Source organism: Nycticebus coucang, chromosome 6 (genome assembly GCF_027406575.1).
Source record: "Nycticebus coucang isolate mNycCou1 chromosome 6, mNycCou1.pri, whole genome shotgun sequence".
Lineage (NCBI taxonomy): Eukaryota > Metazoa > Chordata > Mammalia > Primates > Lorisidae > Nycticebus > Nycticebus coucang.
Window position 1 is genome coordinate 119,869,485 of NC_069785.1, and position 17,618 is coordinate 119,887,102.

General features: G+C 41.3%; 1 protein-coding gene across 9 annotated transcripts in view; it reads right to left on the bottom strand.

The window, feature by feature from the left end:
• CADM1 (cell adhesion molecule 1) overlaps positions 1 to 17,618 on the bottom strand; it is a 336,966-nt gene that overhangs the window by 31,731 nt on the left and 287,617 nt on the right. For 5 of the 9 annotated variants that reach the window (XM_053593671.1, XM_053593668.1, XM_053593669.1 and 2 more), the window contains exons 6-7: positions 16,920 to 17,019; positions 13,801 to 13,973 (exon numbers count right to left, since the gene is read on the bottom strand). In XM_053593671.1, the coding sequence (XP_053449646.1) occupies positions 13,801 to 13,973; positions 16,920 to 17,019 (273 nt within the window). Of the gene's footprint in view, positions 1 to 9,112; positions 9,194 to 13,800; positions 13,974 to 16,919; positions 17,020 to 17,618 lie in introns of all 9 variants that reach the window. The other 4 variants (XM_053593665.1, XM_053593662.1, XM_053593666.1 and 1 more) reach the window with 1 other exon arrangement.

Genomic DNA, 17,618 nt, shown 5'->3' on the forward strand with positions numbered 1-17,618 from the left:
ATAGGTACTGGCTCCTTTCCAAAATGAAAAAAAAAAAAAAAGCAATAAACACTTTGGCAGATTACTTTTTATAGCAGTACTTCTAATATTCTTTATTTTCACCAGGTAAATAATTAGTATAAAATTGAAAGAAAAGAGGTGGAGTAAAACCTAGGGGTTAGCGTCCTCAAGAACAGTATCTGGGCATTAACCAATGACCCCAATTTACTGTCTTCCTACATCACAACATCATGTCGGCTTTAATATGAAATTGCAGCAGGTGAAGCTGGGCGTCAGCTCCTGTGTGGGCCCTAGAAAATCAATGAAGGAAAACACACAGTGCATCCTGCTTCCCCATTCTGGGGAGGGGAAATCCATCAATTGCACCCAAAAGGGGAGGAAAAGGGGGTGTTGAGAAGGAAAAGCGCATTCCAAAACACTTAAAAGCAAACACACGTTCAGGTCAAACAATGTGGTCACTGCAGTTAGAATGGCAAAACCACAATCGTCAACCGGGTGGGAGACTGCAGCAGAAATGCAGGTTGGCGACAACGTTGAGAACAAGATTGGCGGTGTATCTGGGGAGTCACTGACTCCATTTCTCTAAGAGCATCTGCTGTGCTGCTTGAACAGAGGATATTTCAAATAAAGAATTATGAAAAAATGCTTCAGAAATGACTTTGTGCTGCCTGCAGGAGAGCACTGTGACAGGATCTAATTCTCCTTCGTAACTGCATTATGACTTCATACAGAAATCACAGAGACCCAGGCTCGGGGGTTGAGTGCAACTCTGTGAAGTAGGGTGTATTAGGGGTGTCTTAATCACAAGACTGGGAGACAGAGGCAAGCCCACCCTGTGAGTCAACTTGTGGGGTCCCCAGATTGTCTGATAACATTCTAAGTGCACAGGCAAAATGCAAATAGTAAATTTCCAATATAAGTGATAAATGCGGTAATCAGCTTGAAACACGAGGAGCGTGTCTAATTGCCCTGACAAAGGCTTTTTAAAAACTCATTTGGTTGCTGCTTTAAAAAAATCATCTTTGATCTAGCCCTGAGAAAAATAAGTCACCAAAAGTTGGTCTGGATTTAGAGGGGTGTTGGGTTAAGAAATTTAAAAGGCCTAGCTAAGCAAGTCTGTATTCTAGTTTTAATTACAACTGGAGCAAATTTATTGTGCATTTATTTTATATGGCCAAAACAAAACAACCCCCCAAACAATCCCACGTTCTTGAAAGCCCGATAAGTGTGCATGATTTTAATCGTTACTCTCTGGTTGTTTTATGAGTATAATCAAACAAGGTATTCAAGGAAGGGCCCTACATTGCTATTTGAAAGATGCACATTTTTTTCAATATTGACTTCTCTTATCGTCTCCCAGTTCTACAGTTTTATGGCACCCTATCTTGAATAAATGAAAAATCACCTGTATTTCAAGTTGCAGTATATTTACAAAATGAAAAGCTCTGACAATGTGTGAAATTAGAGATACTAGCCATTTAACTAAGTAGAAAAAAAAAAATAGGCCGCATAAGAGGCAGCTGGGCAATATTTAGTTGAAACAGTCATGTGTAAGCTCCACTGTGGCACATTCTAATCCTTTCCTATGGATTCTCTCCAACTTAGAATTGTTCATTGAGTGTGACAGACCGGGAGTTTAAAACTAATCCATAAATTGGTCCATGGTCGCAAACACAACGGGTGCCATAAATGAAAATGAAAATCCTAGAACAAAATTAAATTCACAACCTAAAATACCTTCCCCCCCCCCCAATTGATCTGCGGTGTTGCTGCTTTCCAGTGCACGGGCTCGCTGTAGGACTGTGCTCTGGGGTGTGTGTGGGTAGGGTCCACATTAAAAAAGCCGCTGTGTAATCACCCCGAGCCCCCAATCTTCTCGAAAGCAGAGTTTAATTGTGAAGAATTTAAATTTTCCCATTTTGATTGTCATAAGCTTAAATTAAAGCATACTAAGCAGTCCAGACTACTTTTGCCTGGTTTATTTTCTCAACTAAAGTCAAGACGACGACGATGGGTTTTCTTCATTGAATTCCCCCTCTGTTTGTGTTACGGAGGTGCTTTAAATCGGGACACTAGGGCAGGAAGAAGAATTCCCCTGACGATTTTATTTTCATAGTTATGCTGTGCTGGCCAATATATATTAAATAGAGGGCTGTTTTTTCCCTTGTCTTTCAACTTACTTGAAATCTTTCGAAAGGACAAATAAGTGCTGGGAAAAAAAACTCTGAAATTTATTTTCTCTGAAATAATTTCTCTGAAATTTATTTTCTCCTGGTTAATTTTCTGAAATTTATTTTCTCTGAAATAATTTCTCTGAAATTTATTTTCTCCTGGTTAATTTTCTGAAATTTATTTTCTCTGAAATTTATTTTCTCCTGGTTAATTTTCTGTCTACCTATGTTATACTTCCATTAAACTTCCATTTCTTAGGGATGAGAGAAGTGGACAGAAAGAGAACTAAAGCTGAAAGGCCCACATAGGAGAGCCACGATAAAGGCCTCTGACTCTTTAATGTCACCTCCCCTTTGAGTGACGGGAGAGTGCGTGCCACAGAACAGCAGGAAGGCGACTGGATTTTTTTTTTGGTTAAGCAATTTCAAGTTTTGTTAAAAGCTTCTTCAGAATTGTTCACTAAGTGCTGCTGCGCCTCTGAGATCTTTCCATTTACAAACCAGATATTCTGCAAAATAATAAGAATCGGTACTGTTGCATTTAACAAGGAAAACAATTCCTATATCATGTAGCTTGTGAATGCTAGGTGGAAAAAGGGACAGTAACCAAGAGGCCCTTACAAGGAGGGTGGTGACGAGAGACAGGCAGGGGCTCGATAAGGCCTCGCAGATACTCACGTGGTGTTACACACAGGAGGGCTGGGTCCTTCCAGCCAAATCCCTTATTTCAGTATCATTTTCTACTTCTGAAACTATATTCATGATTTTATTTATGTGCATTGTTGACAATCTTTACTATGGAAACACATTCACGTCTTTATCTCCAGGATTATTTTTAAAATAAAGCGCATCAAACTATGGAAATTATGATAGAAACACTAGGAGGAAAAAAATCTTACTTTCTATCTGTTATTACTTTAAAAAAAAATGTAGAATCAGATGCCTTCATCACTGTAGTATTCTAATTTCTTCCATTCCCTCCTGAGTCAATACGGGAACAAAACCTGGTTGGCTACAATGCTATTGGTAACAGGTTTAGCAGTAGCAAAATAAAAATGTAGATAGCATAGTGTGGAAAAGAAAATGGACATGCACTTTTTGGAGCAAAAACTTGAAAAGGTGTCTCATTATACGAAAGGCAGCTCAGGAGTAGTTCCTAATGCCCTGACCATGTTCTTTTCACCAGGCATACTGGTATATCTGTAACACTCAATAAGTATTCAACACATGACAAATGAAAAAGGGTCTCAATGGAGTAGATACCAACTCTAGAAAAAATGCATGTAAAACACACACACACACACACACACACACACACACACACCCCGAAGACAGACGCTTGAAGTAATGTTGGATCTTCTTCCTTAATTTCCAAATCGCCATCCTCTCTTGCCACATTCTACCCGTTCTGTGATGGAACAGACTGAAATCCATTGTGATGCGATCCCCGTCTTCAGGGGCACCCTCTACCTTCTGGGGTGTGCCACTGACTCATCCCCGTGGACAGCCTCTCCTACCGAGTTCCAACGTGTAACCTATCTTAAGAGATTCAGGGAGGCTTTTGTCTTCATAGGCATTATAGATGCTCAGTGTTTGCTGAATGCATGGCTAAAAGCAGACTAGCCCTCGCATCAGCAAGTATCAACAGCACAGTGTGGGTATCATTCAGCTCCACGTGGAGGAAAGCTCTCGATTACAGTTGAGATGGTCAGGCTACGGACGTACCTCTTTTCTTTGCACCTAATAGAACATGTGCTATGGTCTCGAGGTTCCCCACTTTGGCATATTCTATAAATATACTATCCTCACGTTCTATATTTAAGTAATCCAATCACATCACACACACAAAAAGCTTATGATAGCAGACTATGAAAGCCAAAAAATAATAACACGGGCCTGAGGGCAGGAAACACATTTCCTACAAGATATATTGGTTTCTGAGTGCTTAGACGCCAATAAGAAAAACCTTGCCATTTTCTTTTCCAAGGAACACAAAATATTTAATTAGGTATATACTTTAAAAAAAGAGGAAAACTCCTTTAAAAATGACCTACTTCATTCTTATGAAAGGATTTTAAAATATGTCTCCGAATTTGGCCCTATAGCTGTTCATTTCTTATTCTAAGGTGGTTTTAACTTTTTAATTTATGACAGTCACATGTAAAGTGTGACCTACAGGTTGAACTCTCCCAGCCTGAATTTTCTACAGGAGCTGCTAAGTATGTTTAGAACCGAGTTCTGAATCCTTTCTTCCTTGGGTATTCTCCATCAAGCATCTAACTCAGATACAACCAGGCAGGGACAATGGAACATCCACATTGACGAGGAAGAAAAACACAAAACATTCTCCTAAGACGATTACAGAAAAAATGCTTGATCCAACTGGGAGACACGGGCTAAAGTCATCAACCAACACAAAACAGGTAATTTTATGGACACTTAATATCCAAGGTCAACTAACTACCAAGAAAGTAAAAAACAAGACAGAACAAACAGACCCGCCCTAGTATGGTGGCAGGTTTTTCTTCTAGTTTCTGGACTCTGCGTGCAGGCTTCTTAACCAGGGTAATGGCTGGCTGTCTCTCTCTTTTAACAAAGGACTCCAGGGGCAATATAAATGATACAGTTACACTTCCTATGACAGCATGTATCTTCAGGAATGAAACCACATGGACAGTTTGACATGATAAAAGAAATAAAGGCATGAGAGCTTGCCAGTAGCAACAGTTGAAACAGCATTGGCCAAGCATGGTGGCTCTTGCCTATAATTCTAGCACTTTCTGAGGCCAAGGTGGGAGGATCACTTGAGGCCAGGAGTTCAAAACAACCTGAGCAACATAGCGAGACCCCATTTCTTTCTTTCTTTCCTTTTTTTTTTTTTTAGAGACACTTTGTTGCCCTCGGTAGAGTGCCGTAGCATCATAGCTCACAGCAACCTTTAGCTCTTGGGCTTAGAGGATTCTCCTGCCTCAGCCTCCTGAGTAGCTGGAACCACAGGCACCTGCCACAACACCTACCTGGCTATTTTTTGGTTGCAGTTTGGCCAGGGCCGGGTTTGAAGCCGCCACCCTTGGTATATGGGGCCAGTGCCCTACTCACTGAGCCACAGCGCCGCACACGAGACCCCATTTCTAATAAAAAATTAAAAAAATTAGCTGGGTGTGGTGGTGTCTGTCTGTAGGCCTAGTTACTCAGGAGGCTCAGGCAGGAGGATCCCTTGAGCCTACAGCTCAAGGTTGCAGTGAATTATGATCTCACTGCACTCTCAAAAAAAAAAAAAAATATATATATATGAGAATCAAGATACATGAAAGAAAGGAGAGATACCAAGAAACCTCTGGCCAATTACAATGAGGCTCTGAATGGCTCCCAATCCAATTTTATCCCCCAAATTGTTTTTTATTTGCAAAGAAATTCTAAAATTCTAATGACGTTATAATGGCTTAATAGTTGTAAAGCCCTAACAATATTGATTTGGCAAACTGACAGCTGCTTCTTGACTTATCATGGGGTTACATCCAAATAAACCCCACCCTCAGTTGAAAATGCATATGATCACCTGACCTCCTGAACCTCACGGCTTAGCCCAGCCTACCCCAAACATGCTCTTACTTGTATTAGCCTGCAGTTGGGCGGAATCATCTAACACCAAACCTATCTTACGATAAAGCATTGAAGATCTCGTGTAATTTATTGAATACTGTCCTGACAGTGAAAGACAAAATGACTATATGGGTAGTTTCCACCAACTGTGTGCCACTTTCACACCATGCTAAAGTAGAAAAAATCTCAAAATGAACTGTTACAAATTGGGGATTGTCTGTTTCCATTTATTCCAGTACTTTAGAGATTACAAAAATTTCTCCCTAGCACCGCCACCCTCAGATGAGTGCCGTCCTATGTAACTCACCAGCCTTGCTCCAGGCAGGGCAGGCAGGAGCCAGAAAATGACTCTGGCTGTGGAAGAGAGAGAGTCCAGTTGGGTTCACAATTCCTCTCTTTCCAGGGTCTCTGGGATGAAGCCTGAACATGTTTTGAGAGAGTCAGGTGACTCAAAATAGAATGCCAGTCTGCTTCCCTAACAAGGGGAACAATTTCATTATCCCGGTTACGGAAGATAAAAGATAACACTGGAACACTTCCTTTCAGAGGAAGCAGAAATCGACTATGACTTCTTGAGTTTAAAAATATATTTCTATTGCATGTGTACATTTTTCTTGTAATGAAACTCTGACCTGGGGAATGGGTTTCAGTTATTGCATTTGACTGGGAGAAAAAGAAATAGATGACTGTGGACTTCCTTTTTCTCTAAGCTCAGGCTTTATGTGACTGTCACTGGACTTGGCTGTTGAAGCTTTTAAGGCTAATGGTGGCTGTAATGTACCAAACAGTGCAAGAGAGAAAAGGGGTGGAAATTAATTTAGCTATCCATTTGTCAGGATTTGGCCTGGAAGATTTTTTAGGAGCCAATCTAAATCTGGGGGATAGCCTGGACCTATAAAATAGGGCACAAAATCATTCAGCTCTATAACCTTTAATCTGTTTGGAGAAAGGAGCAAATGTTAAATTCTACAAGTGTACTTTTTGGGCAAGATAAATATATATAAGACTGCTTGTTAAGACACAGTACACAGTAAACCTGTAAGATCACATCCATTAAGGCAGCGGATCTGACGATGTTGTTTTAGTAGCAATTTTAGTTTAACTCCTCTTGGTTGTGCCTGTGAGAATCTGGGCATTCATTACCTCAGATGCATTTTGTGTGTGGAGAGGCTACAGTGCATCCTATGAGATCATCTTACATTACCTTGAGCCGAGAGGCCAGGAGCAGAGAGACGGGAGCAAAGACAAGCTACTTCTGATGTGGACAGAGCTCCCTTTGATGTGGACAGAAATATAGCATTGTTTATTTTTAAAATTTCCTCCTAAATGGAGTCTCTGCAGTCGGAACTGTGATAACAGTGAGTTGTAGCTGTTTGAGGACATAAGATTCGCTTTAGTCTGGAGTGAAGGATTAAGAGCTGTGAACTGAAGCGACTCCGCTGAGTTGCTGAGATTGATTGTGAGGGGGGAGGAGTTCCAGGAGTGCGAAGAAAGGTCTTAGAAAAATAAAAGCCCAAGCTACGGAGAAGGCCAGCCACAAATGAAAAGTGTTGTTCCATCTGAAAGAGAAATGTGGTGTTTATACACTCGGTGAATAAGGCCTGAGGATGTCAGCCTGGATAGCCACCTAGATGCAGCCTTCTGGAATGAAGGGTAATAAAGGCCAGCTCAGACCTGGTAGCAACAGCACAGGCCTAATTCAGTTTACAGGCTGGATGAGAGGTAAGAAATCAGAAAAGGTAACGACCTAGGCTTGGTATGAACAGCTGATAGCATGATTGTTCTGGAAATCAGAGTCAGGAAGGAGCATCTGTGATGTGCTTATGATTGACAGAGACAATGGGAGGGACGGACTCACTAGGCTGACAAACTGAGTTTCCTTAAGGAGCAGAAGGAAGAAACAAAGAGCTAAAACAAACACATGAGCACCAAGGAAGGAGCCTGGATGAAGCCGAGGTCAGAGTGAGGCACAAAAACCAATGGATGGATTTTCAGAAGATTTAAAATTAAGTGCTGGCACTGATGGTTTTTGGAACCAATGTTTAGAAAAATCCTTAATAGTGGCTTACTTAAGGGTTTTCTTTGTTCCCTCGTACTGGGTAGAAAGGTGAAGAAACTGAGATTAGACCATCATTTGTTACTCTCCATCAGCTGATGAGGCCTCCTCTTGCCCTGAACACTTTGACGTTTTGTCATCCCTATCTTACTGACCCTTATGAAAACTGAAACTGTCTTTGGAACATCAGGGGACAGGATGGCTGTCATCTCCAGGGTGCTAAAAGGAGCTGAGCAGGAAGCGTAATGAGTGTAACATTCAGTGTTCCCATAAAACTCTAGGAAGAGGTCCGTGTGCCAGAGCCCTCGCAGCAGCGCCAGGTTAACAGAATGAACTGGAAAAGTTACTTTTTCAAGGGATTTTTTTTTTTTTCTCACAGAATAATTCCTTTTATGTGTTTCTGTGGTAGTTCCCTATAAATGGTGGATGGGGAAGGCCTCATCTAAGGAAATCCAGCAGGTCAAGTTGACATGGCACAGCTGTAAGCTTTTCTAATTTGGTGGGCCGAACCACCTCCATAGTTCCTAGACGGGCAAGTTCAAGCAACACGACAGCGTAACAGGATGCCAGGAAGGGCAGACCCCTCCCATGGTGACAGTGGTAAGTAAGAGACGGTGAAACGCATGCTGAGTGAGAGTTTCAGACAGACCAAAGAGGTAAAGCTGCCGAGGCAGAGCAACTGCAGCCACCTCCAGCATGAGGGCAGGGAGGGGCACGTGAGCGCTCAGCACGGAAAAGGCAGTGACGCCCTCTCATCACTCATGACTGTCCAGGCAGTGCACACAGGTCCTCACGCTGCCAGCAGGCCCTCTCTGGAGCAGGAAGGATGACTATACACTCGGAGCCTGGACAAATAGGCACGTTTAACTTAGGTGTTTCTCTTCCCATAGGATGAGATGAAATTAAGACAGGGACAAGGTCCAAAGCCACAATACTTACCATGTCATCAACCATGGCTAAGCAGAAGCTATCGGCGTGTTCTCTAGTAGCCAGGCTGCCATTTTCCCTAGCATTTTGCTTTGAACACTGATGCTTAAAAGGGAATTCCCTTCCGCATAAGCTACAAAATATCTGATCTACGGTTAAAAGCTTGCATGTGAAAGATTTGCTGAGGTCCTTCAGATTCAACTTAAGGACATTATACCTAATGTCTTTGAAGTTCCAAAATGAAGGAACAATAAAATTCCAAGGATTTCGAGGGCACGCTGAGGCTTCTTCTTATACAGACCAGAAAGACAATATACATTCAGGACATTTTCAATGGTAATGAAGGGTACCGTACCTGTGATGATGGGAAGGATGGTGGTGGTGGTGGTGGTGGTGGTGGTGGTTGTTGTGGGAGGAGGGATAGTTGTGGGGGGATCTGGATAAAAAAAAAAAGGAAAATCAAACCCACAATGCTGAACACAACAATGATCATAATGACAACACAAAGGCATGGGGACACTGAGATGTTTGTCGGATGATGTCCCCCTTTAAACCCCAAAGTTGTCTGTCCTGAAGATTGATGTCTCGTAATTATATCCCAGAGCCTTGGGTGGAAGAGCTAAGACAAGAAGAAAGAGTTTTTTTTTTTTTTTATTATTAATGAAATGAATTAGGGTTGAGGAAAAGTGAAGGAGAGAAGGGAGGGGGAAAAAAAAAATCAAAACAAATGACATTCTTCTCCCCTACCAGATTTCAAAGATGAGGTTAAATCCCCTCCACACCAAGAGGGTACAATGGCTGCCTTTTCACTTATACTTCCTACAGATGCGGAGGCTGGAGGAGGAGACGGTGCTGCTCTATTTAAAGGGCTCCTATCAGCCAAGTATGAGTGTGCCCTGCACACTTGCTCTCTAGGACTGTTAACTTCATTATTCTCCATCAATACATCCCAGCAGGAAGCAAAATGACTTCTACACTTGTAATAAATACAAAGGAGAGAGAATGTCATCACTAAATATCAAGTTCCAGGCATGCGAGATTTTTACTGAGATTTTATTTTTTAAAAGTCAATAAATTTTATAACTTATAAATATTAATGAGTTGCTTTTGCTCCTGTTAAAAGCTTGACCTAAGTGGACTACAGTGATGAAACTGAAAGAACGTTCTCTGGCTTGTAAACAAGAGAACTAAATATAACCGAGGCTCAACCCTCAAAGCCAGGAACCCAAGAGGGAACTCTCTGTCAGATATCTGATACACTGTATATTCTTCTATCATTTCAAAAATTATTTGGAGACAAGGGAAGGGCAAATATGAAAGAGAAAAAGAATTCTAAGCCCAAATGATCAAACTGAATGTGTTAAATTGTCAGCAAGACTTTGAACTAAGCAATCATTCTGCTATAATAGAGCATAAGACGATTTGAAAGCTTTTGATTTTAAATTTTATCTAAAGCACGTCAACTTTTTCTCCCTGACACATGTGGTATCCTTTTATCTTCAAGTGAGCTCTCAGATTGTCTAATTAATACATCAAAACTTTAATTATATACTGCACCTTCATTGGGTTTGGTACAAACTTCCCAAAAGTTGGTGAAAACATTATTTTGGGGCTTGGTGGCCAAGTCTGCTAACAATGATTCCCACCATTGATCAATAATCTCAGGTTTTAATTTGCCTCCCACACACTGCCTCTCTTACATGCTTGGACAAATTTGATAGGGAAGAATCAACAGCAAATTGTTCTGTTTTATGGAGACTTTACATTGAGGACACGAAACATTGAACTTATTGTTTAAAGCAGCCTTGAGTCCAAAAAGGATCCCATTGAAAAAAACAAAACAAAACACATCCACACCTCATTCTCCTCCAAGAAGTAGAGATGATTAAGTAAGTAATTTTAAACTACCTTTTAAAAAGAACAATAGGATGAGAAATACTCTAATTCCGGTTCAGTCTTGGTCCTTCACACCTTTTATGAAGTCTGCAGGTGGGGAAGCATTTAGTGATCAGGCAACTCTTTTAGATGCACCCACGCACCTGCTTACAGGTACCAGTGCTGGTAGACTGAAGCTCGGACCTGAGCCTGGCACGGAGACCACGCTGTCCACTACACAACAAAACTGTGCCCAGAGAGGTGCCTGCTGCCTGGCGTGGGATCAGTGAATGTTTTTTTCTGTTTTGACTGAATTACAATATCTCACTGAAGAAGAGCATTTTACCGGGTAGACTTCCCCCTTGTTATCCTATAATTCTCTTTCTGTACCTATTTCTAAAGGTACTGGCATGAATGTGTTATGTCCACAGCATAAAAAAAGTGGATCTGAAGGTGATTTGAAAATCTGATTAGGAGCCAAGGAGTGGACCAGACTAACAAGGGCACAGATTTCAGAGAAAGGTCACTGGTCCCTCTCATTTTGTGACAATCGCACACTTTCAATCATCTTTATCACTGTTGGGGCAACTGCTGTCCTTCCCGTCCAGCTCAAGTGACCTGAATGAATTAGAGTCTATTAACAGGTATAATCTCAATGCTTAGATTATTTCTAGTAATAAGAGCAGTGTAAGGCTATCATGTAAGAAAATACAGAGTCTGGACTAGTGAGTGGTGTTTGACACCCAGAAGATAAAAGAACAAGGCCAACTGGGGCCTAGGCACTAACCACTAACTATTCTTCATATACAGAAGTTACTTCCAAAGAATGTCAATTTTCAGTTTGTAAAGTACTTCAAAAAGTACCATGGTAGTACAGTAAAGAATCTTGGGAAAGAAAATTAACCTACCACCTTTGCCAACTGCTAGAATATTTTATTAATGGACTAGTAATACCTCTCGTTACTATTCTAGCCTATCATCCCAAGGACTGCAACTAGTGCTGATTAAGGAAGGTGGGTAATACATTGTATTTCTACCAAGTCCCTAGAGAAGGGTAAGTATGCATACCATCTTGGGCTGGGGAGACAAGGGTAAGTACTTGTGTCTGCCACACAGGTAGGTCTCGCTATATCTTGGCTTTCAAATAATGTACCCTGGGCCAGAGAGTTAATTCTAAGAGGACCATATTCTATTGGAGGGAACTGGTCTATTGGAAAGTAGTGAGAATAAGAGAATTTACAAAGAGAAATCTTGTTGTGGACTTTCTAGAGTCAAAGTCTCATGGCTCTAAAACATACTTATTAATCTGGTGAATTAACTTAGGCAAAGTTGCAGGAGCTTTCCAAACTTCATTTTATCATCTGTAAAATGGGATGATGATAATGTTTCCCTAAGGAGGTTATTATGTAGATTAGATGGAATCATGAATGTAAAATTGTTAACACAGGGTGCAGAATAAAGGGAGCATTCAATAAATGCTAGATGTAAGCTGCTACCCAAAATTAGTCAAATATAACCATCTGTCCATCAAATCCACAAAAGGTTCCTCATCTTGAGATGCAGGAACAGAAGGAACGACAAATCAAAATCTATTTTTTCCCCAGATAACTCCAATCTTCTGAATCAGAAAGCCTTTAATAGACTGGTAGAAATGGCTGGTCTCTGCTTTTTAAAACCTGCAGTTTATAAACGGAGCTGGCCTGGAAGTCTGTAAATGGGGGCCACGGCAACATAGGGAACGCCCCAGAGGCTCAGCCCTGGTGTGAAGAGAGAACACGGGGAGACAAAAGGGAGGAATTTACCTTCCACCCCCTGAACAGTCTGAGGAGCAAGGGCCGCTCTGCCATCTGGAACCAGGGTGTCCTGCACCCCTCACCTGCCAGGAAGAGCCTTCCGGGGACTTCCTTAACTGCTAGCGAGAATTAGTGGTGTTACGTGTGAACCATGGACAACACTGGTAGTGAAGAAAACATACTCCAGAGGGCTACAAATAATGTGATTAGAAACGATCTTATAATTTTGCATTGTGCTCAGAAAAAAAAAGCCCCTTAGGTATAGGTTAAGGATTATACTTTAATATCCACATAGATACGGTATAAACTGTAAAGCAGGTTTCTGCTTAAAACACTATTACTCCTATTCTCTTCATAAGGAACGTACCCAGGTTCTAAGTAATTATGGCATCGATATTCCATATGTATATATAACCTATGTGTCTATACATGTATTCATATATACTTACACTGAGATTATTTACACTGCTGACATGAAGAAATACCCTCCTTCCCTCTCTCTCTCACACACACTCTCTCAATTATTCATAACACATTGAAATTTTGATACATCTGATTACCCAGTCTGTGTCATGTTGTTTCATGACTATTTTTCTTGATGTAAAACTAACCATGAGACTCGTGTTGGACGGAAGAGACTTAATTTGGTATCAAACAGTATCAGAAAACTAGAGAGGGTGTGCACTCCTTAACTCTGCAGAAAATATTCACCATACACAAAGTCAGCAATAAGATGTAAATGGAAAGTTTAGATGCTCATTAAATATCTGCTGATTGAAGAATAAAATTCATGTTTTAAAAATCCTATAAGAAGATATGAAGAAAAGAATTTTTTTTTTTTTAAAAAAAAGGTATTTGTGTCCAAAGTAGTAGTAACGACAGCTAGTTTATGCAACCAAGAACCTTGTATTTGTTCTGAGTATTTATTGGCTCGAAGGATCTTTTGGAATTTGATAGCTTCATGCTGAAAATAGGATAGTTCTGCTCATCAAAGCAGGAGAAAGGCTAGCTCAGGTATCATAGAAGAATACCACTGGGAATAAGCTTTCTGAGCTAAAAAGCTACTAATTGGTGAAGCTGAATCTCTCAGTCATTACTTCTCCCATAATTACTCCACGGCAATGTGCCTCAGGACACACACAGCTTTCCTCCTATAATCTGGTGGGAAATTCTCATGATTAGAGGGAGAGGAGAAACAGCCCTTCCATCCCAGGTGGAGACACTAAGGTCCACCTCAGGCCAGGCTTCTTTAACTTCTTGAAGGAAACCAACTGGTTTTTGGTTTCCACCTTGACCAAAAGCTTTGGGAGTGAATCACCCGTGGCAGCTACGTGTGAGTGATGCTAGGAGCGGATCTTTTATCCTTCTTACGTACCGTATACATACAGCATATAATCCGAGTGGGCTTTCCCCACTACGTTGGAAGCTTCACAGCGGTATGTACCATTATCTGTTTTGTTTAGGTTATTGATGAACAAGTTGGGCCCAGACAGTACGGCGTGTTGAGGCATTTCATCATCGACTCTCACCCAGGTTACCATCACAGGCCTGCCGTGAAAAGGGGAGAAAGACAGGCCGCGTTATTACCTCCCCCCACGACGTCCGCATCACATTCTCACCCACACATTCAATGAATCACATGCAGAGTGACACAATTAAAGAGGACCTACTGGAGATATTTTAAGTTCACGGAATTACAACCGTGAAGTCTCCAAAAATCTGTTTAGAATATAAATGTTGTTTTAATAAAGTATCATCAGGTGTTGAAAAATTCTCAACAGACCACAAGCAGGAGTCTTAATAGTTTTCAATTCATCTTCAACAAATCAGCAAATAAACCCCTGTGCCCTAATTTTAGGCCCTGCTGTGTGGTTTCACACTCATTCCACAGGATAGCCTTCACCCATTGTTAATCATCTCGCTAATTAGGAAAAAGAACTCAAGTTCTTGGCTAGTGATACACACATTCATCTGATGGTTACTATTAACACCCTAAGAATTACTTAGAAGTCACTTGTGACATTTAAATGGAGTTTGGGTTTCACCAAAAGGAATGGACTATTGCATCTGAATAGCACTTTCTTCTGGCCTCTGCTGTTTGAAAATTCACTTCTGATTCTGGAAAGATGCAATCATTTCTTCTCCCCTTAACCTCTCCACCGTAACCTGCCTCTCCTCTCCAGGAAGTCACTGCTCTCTCCGATGCCCTGTTCTAACCTTATTTATCTGTCCCTCGTCTCACCAGAGCCAAGTTTGTTTTAGGGAGTTAAAGTATCGCATTTGTATCCATCAGTGAAAAGCAAATTTCACACGATTCACCGGAGCCAAAACTGTGCATACAGCAAGCACCTTTCAAACTCACAGAGTTTAAAGCTTCGGTCCTCCAAGCTGTCTCTCTCAATCTCCTTTGAAATTGAGCCTACCTGTAGGAGTGTGTCTGAAAACTCTTGTGTTAAGGAAGGAGGAAGGAGGCCAGCTCAGGGGTGACGTCCTCCCAGTTCCTTACGCCACCTCTAGGAGCAGAGATGTGACAGGAGACCTGCGCTCCGTGTGAGCGGACACTCAACTCAGCCCTGCCGAGTAGCACTCCAATTTTCAAATAGGATGTGTGAAGTTACGGTTTTTCTTTAATTACACATGGGTTTGTCATCACAACCCAGTAAATTATTTAAAAATTAGTGCTGCATATGCCCTCCTCCTAGGCGACGCCAAATGTGTCTGCCTGGCAATCAGACCGGATGTCCTGCTGCTTGACAGCTGAAACAATCAGTGGGGGTAAGTGCTGAGAATAGTCACAACATTTAATGGCAAGTTAAATTACCATTTTTATTGTATGCAATTTCTTGAGAAAATAAATAGGTAATATGCTGGAAGGGATAGCAGTGGAGTAATGTGAGCTTGCGCCCGCACAACCGTGTACCCGGTCCTATTTGAGAGGAACAAACAAATACCCTCTCTGGCATGAATGTCCTGGAGGAAACATGTAATTTACTGTCCTCCCAGCGCATTCAGTTGAACACAGTGCCTTCTTCAGGGGAAAAATACAAGAACAAAATGAAGGTTAGCAAGCTATATGCTGTAAATGTGGTTAATGTGGGTGAATGGAGGTATTGCAAGTGGCAAGAGGCCTCTGAGAATTTTATTTATTTTTTTCTACATTTGGAAAAAAGGTAAGCTGCTAATTAGGGCATAATTCAAATAGTTTACAAAAAGCAAGGTCTGAATCGCTGGCAGTGCTCAAAAGAGGAAAAGCCTGCTAGAAGCATTCAAAACCAAATAGCTTGGGAACACCAGAGGGAAAGCAGAACAGAACCAAGAGGCCCTCCCCCCTCCTCCGAGGTCATCTTTAAAACTCCACGTGGTTAGTACAGAGAGAAGGAAAACTCCAGCCCATGGAGACACAAACACAGAGGCAGGAAGGGCTGAAATCGGCAGAGAACGGCCAGCAGCCAGGCCCCTCTTTGGCTCTCTGCTCTGTTATCATGGGTCATCTGTTAGCTGGCATGGGGAGACTTCCTTCCAAAGATTTTGGGGAAAACTTTGTTTCGATGGTCAGAGTTCTTTACATGAAAAACTGTGATGATGCTGGTTAGCAAAACTCTACGAGGGAAAAAAAAAATCATACCACAGGGACAGCAGAGGGAGCTGAGTGCTGTTTTTTGCTGGGTACCACTAAAGTTTGAGTGCCCTTAACCCTGACATTGACACGTTCTTCCATTTTCTATTTCCCTGGTTGTTTTTCCCCTAAAAAACACTGAAAAACAATCTTTACTGGAAAGACGAAAGACCTTCCTCCACCAAAGTAAACAGTATTTCACGTGGCACTGCCTCGTTGACTATAAAGGTGACTTCACTTCAGGTGATTTAGCAGGAAGTAAAAGAGCTTCTTCATGCTGTCCACAAAGTAAGAGTCTTATAGCTCGTCCTTTTCCTCTTATGCAATGGTGCATATATCCCGCTTGAGAAAAGTTCCTGAACATTTCCTTACTAACACAAACATTTCTAGGCATTAAGTATGACACTTTTCTTTGAGAGGAAAAGATATAAAACTAAAGGTAGGGCAAATCCATTTTCCTACAGATGGCCCTAAACAGAGCAGCTTAACTATGAGTCTGAAAATTATCTTTCCAGCAGCGTAGACATTAACACAGAAGGTGGCAGATATATCATTAGATTGTGAGCACACTAAAAATTTATTAGGATTATTTTTGTGTGTGAGAGAGAGAAAATAGTCCTGACAATCATGTTGATGATAATAAAATAGAATTAGTGGAGATTTCAATCTCAGCTGGCCTTTTACTTTTCTCCCAATCCTGACCATTAAGAACTGTAGGTATTTATTCCTTCTCTCACTGAATATTCTTTATTTCCTGAAAACCTTCCATCCTTTGCAGCAGGAGACAGGTGACAGGCCAGTGAGTTGTGAATGCACATCGCTATGTTGTGACATTTACTGCTCATGACCCTCTGCCAACCTCGGCCTTCAGAACTTACTGGGGCTTCCCGATGGCTTCACATGTTAACTCAAGCGCGTCCCCTTCCCGGGTTAGGCCTTGTAGAGGATAAGTCATCTGAATATGCACTTGAGGCTTATCTGTATGACAACAACACAAAGTATGATGTTTAGCAAATGGTATCATCAGGCAAAATCAGACTTGCACGCTGCCTTGAAACCCACAGCACCAGTGTCTACTCTCTCCCATCCGCAAGCCTTCAGTAACACCCTTTTAATTAGTTAGTAATCCTGGCATTTGCTTAAATTAAATCGACTAATAACTCTAAGGAGTGAACTGCGAATAGATAAGAGACGCATAAGCCAACTGTGCCACATCAAACATTTCCTGTGAAATACATTTTGTTACATTGAAGTTTATCTCCAAACTCACTCAAGCTAAAGGAAACTCATTTGCCTTCATGCTGAGGTGAAGCCACAGATATTTGTGGTGCTCAGAATTGATACATTTTATCATATATCTTATATTACTATGTGACAATAAGTTGTGACACTGCATATTAATAAGTTTGCCTCCTCTGTGCTCTTGTTTTCAAATAGGGAAGGCAGAAATCCTGAATTCTATTCCAATAGTTTTAAGAAAAAAGTACTGGGGCATTTTGGGTGGCCTCCAATGAAACCCTTTAATATCTTAGCATAAACATTTAAGTAGAGAGGACACTGCCATTTACTCAGAGCCT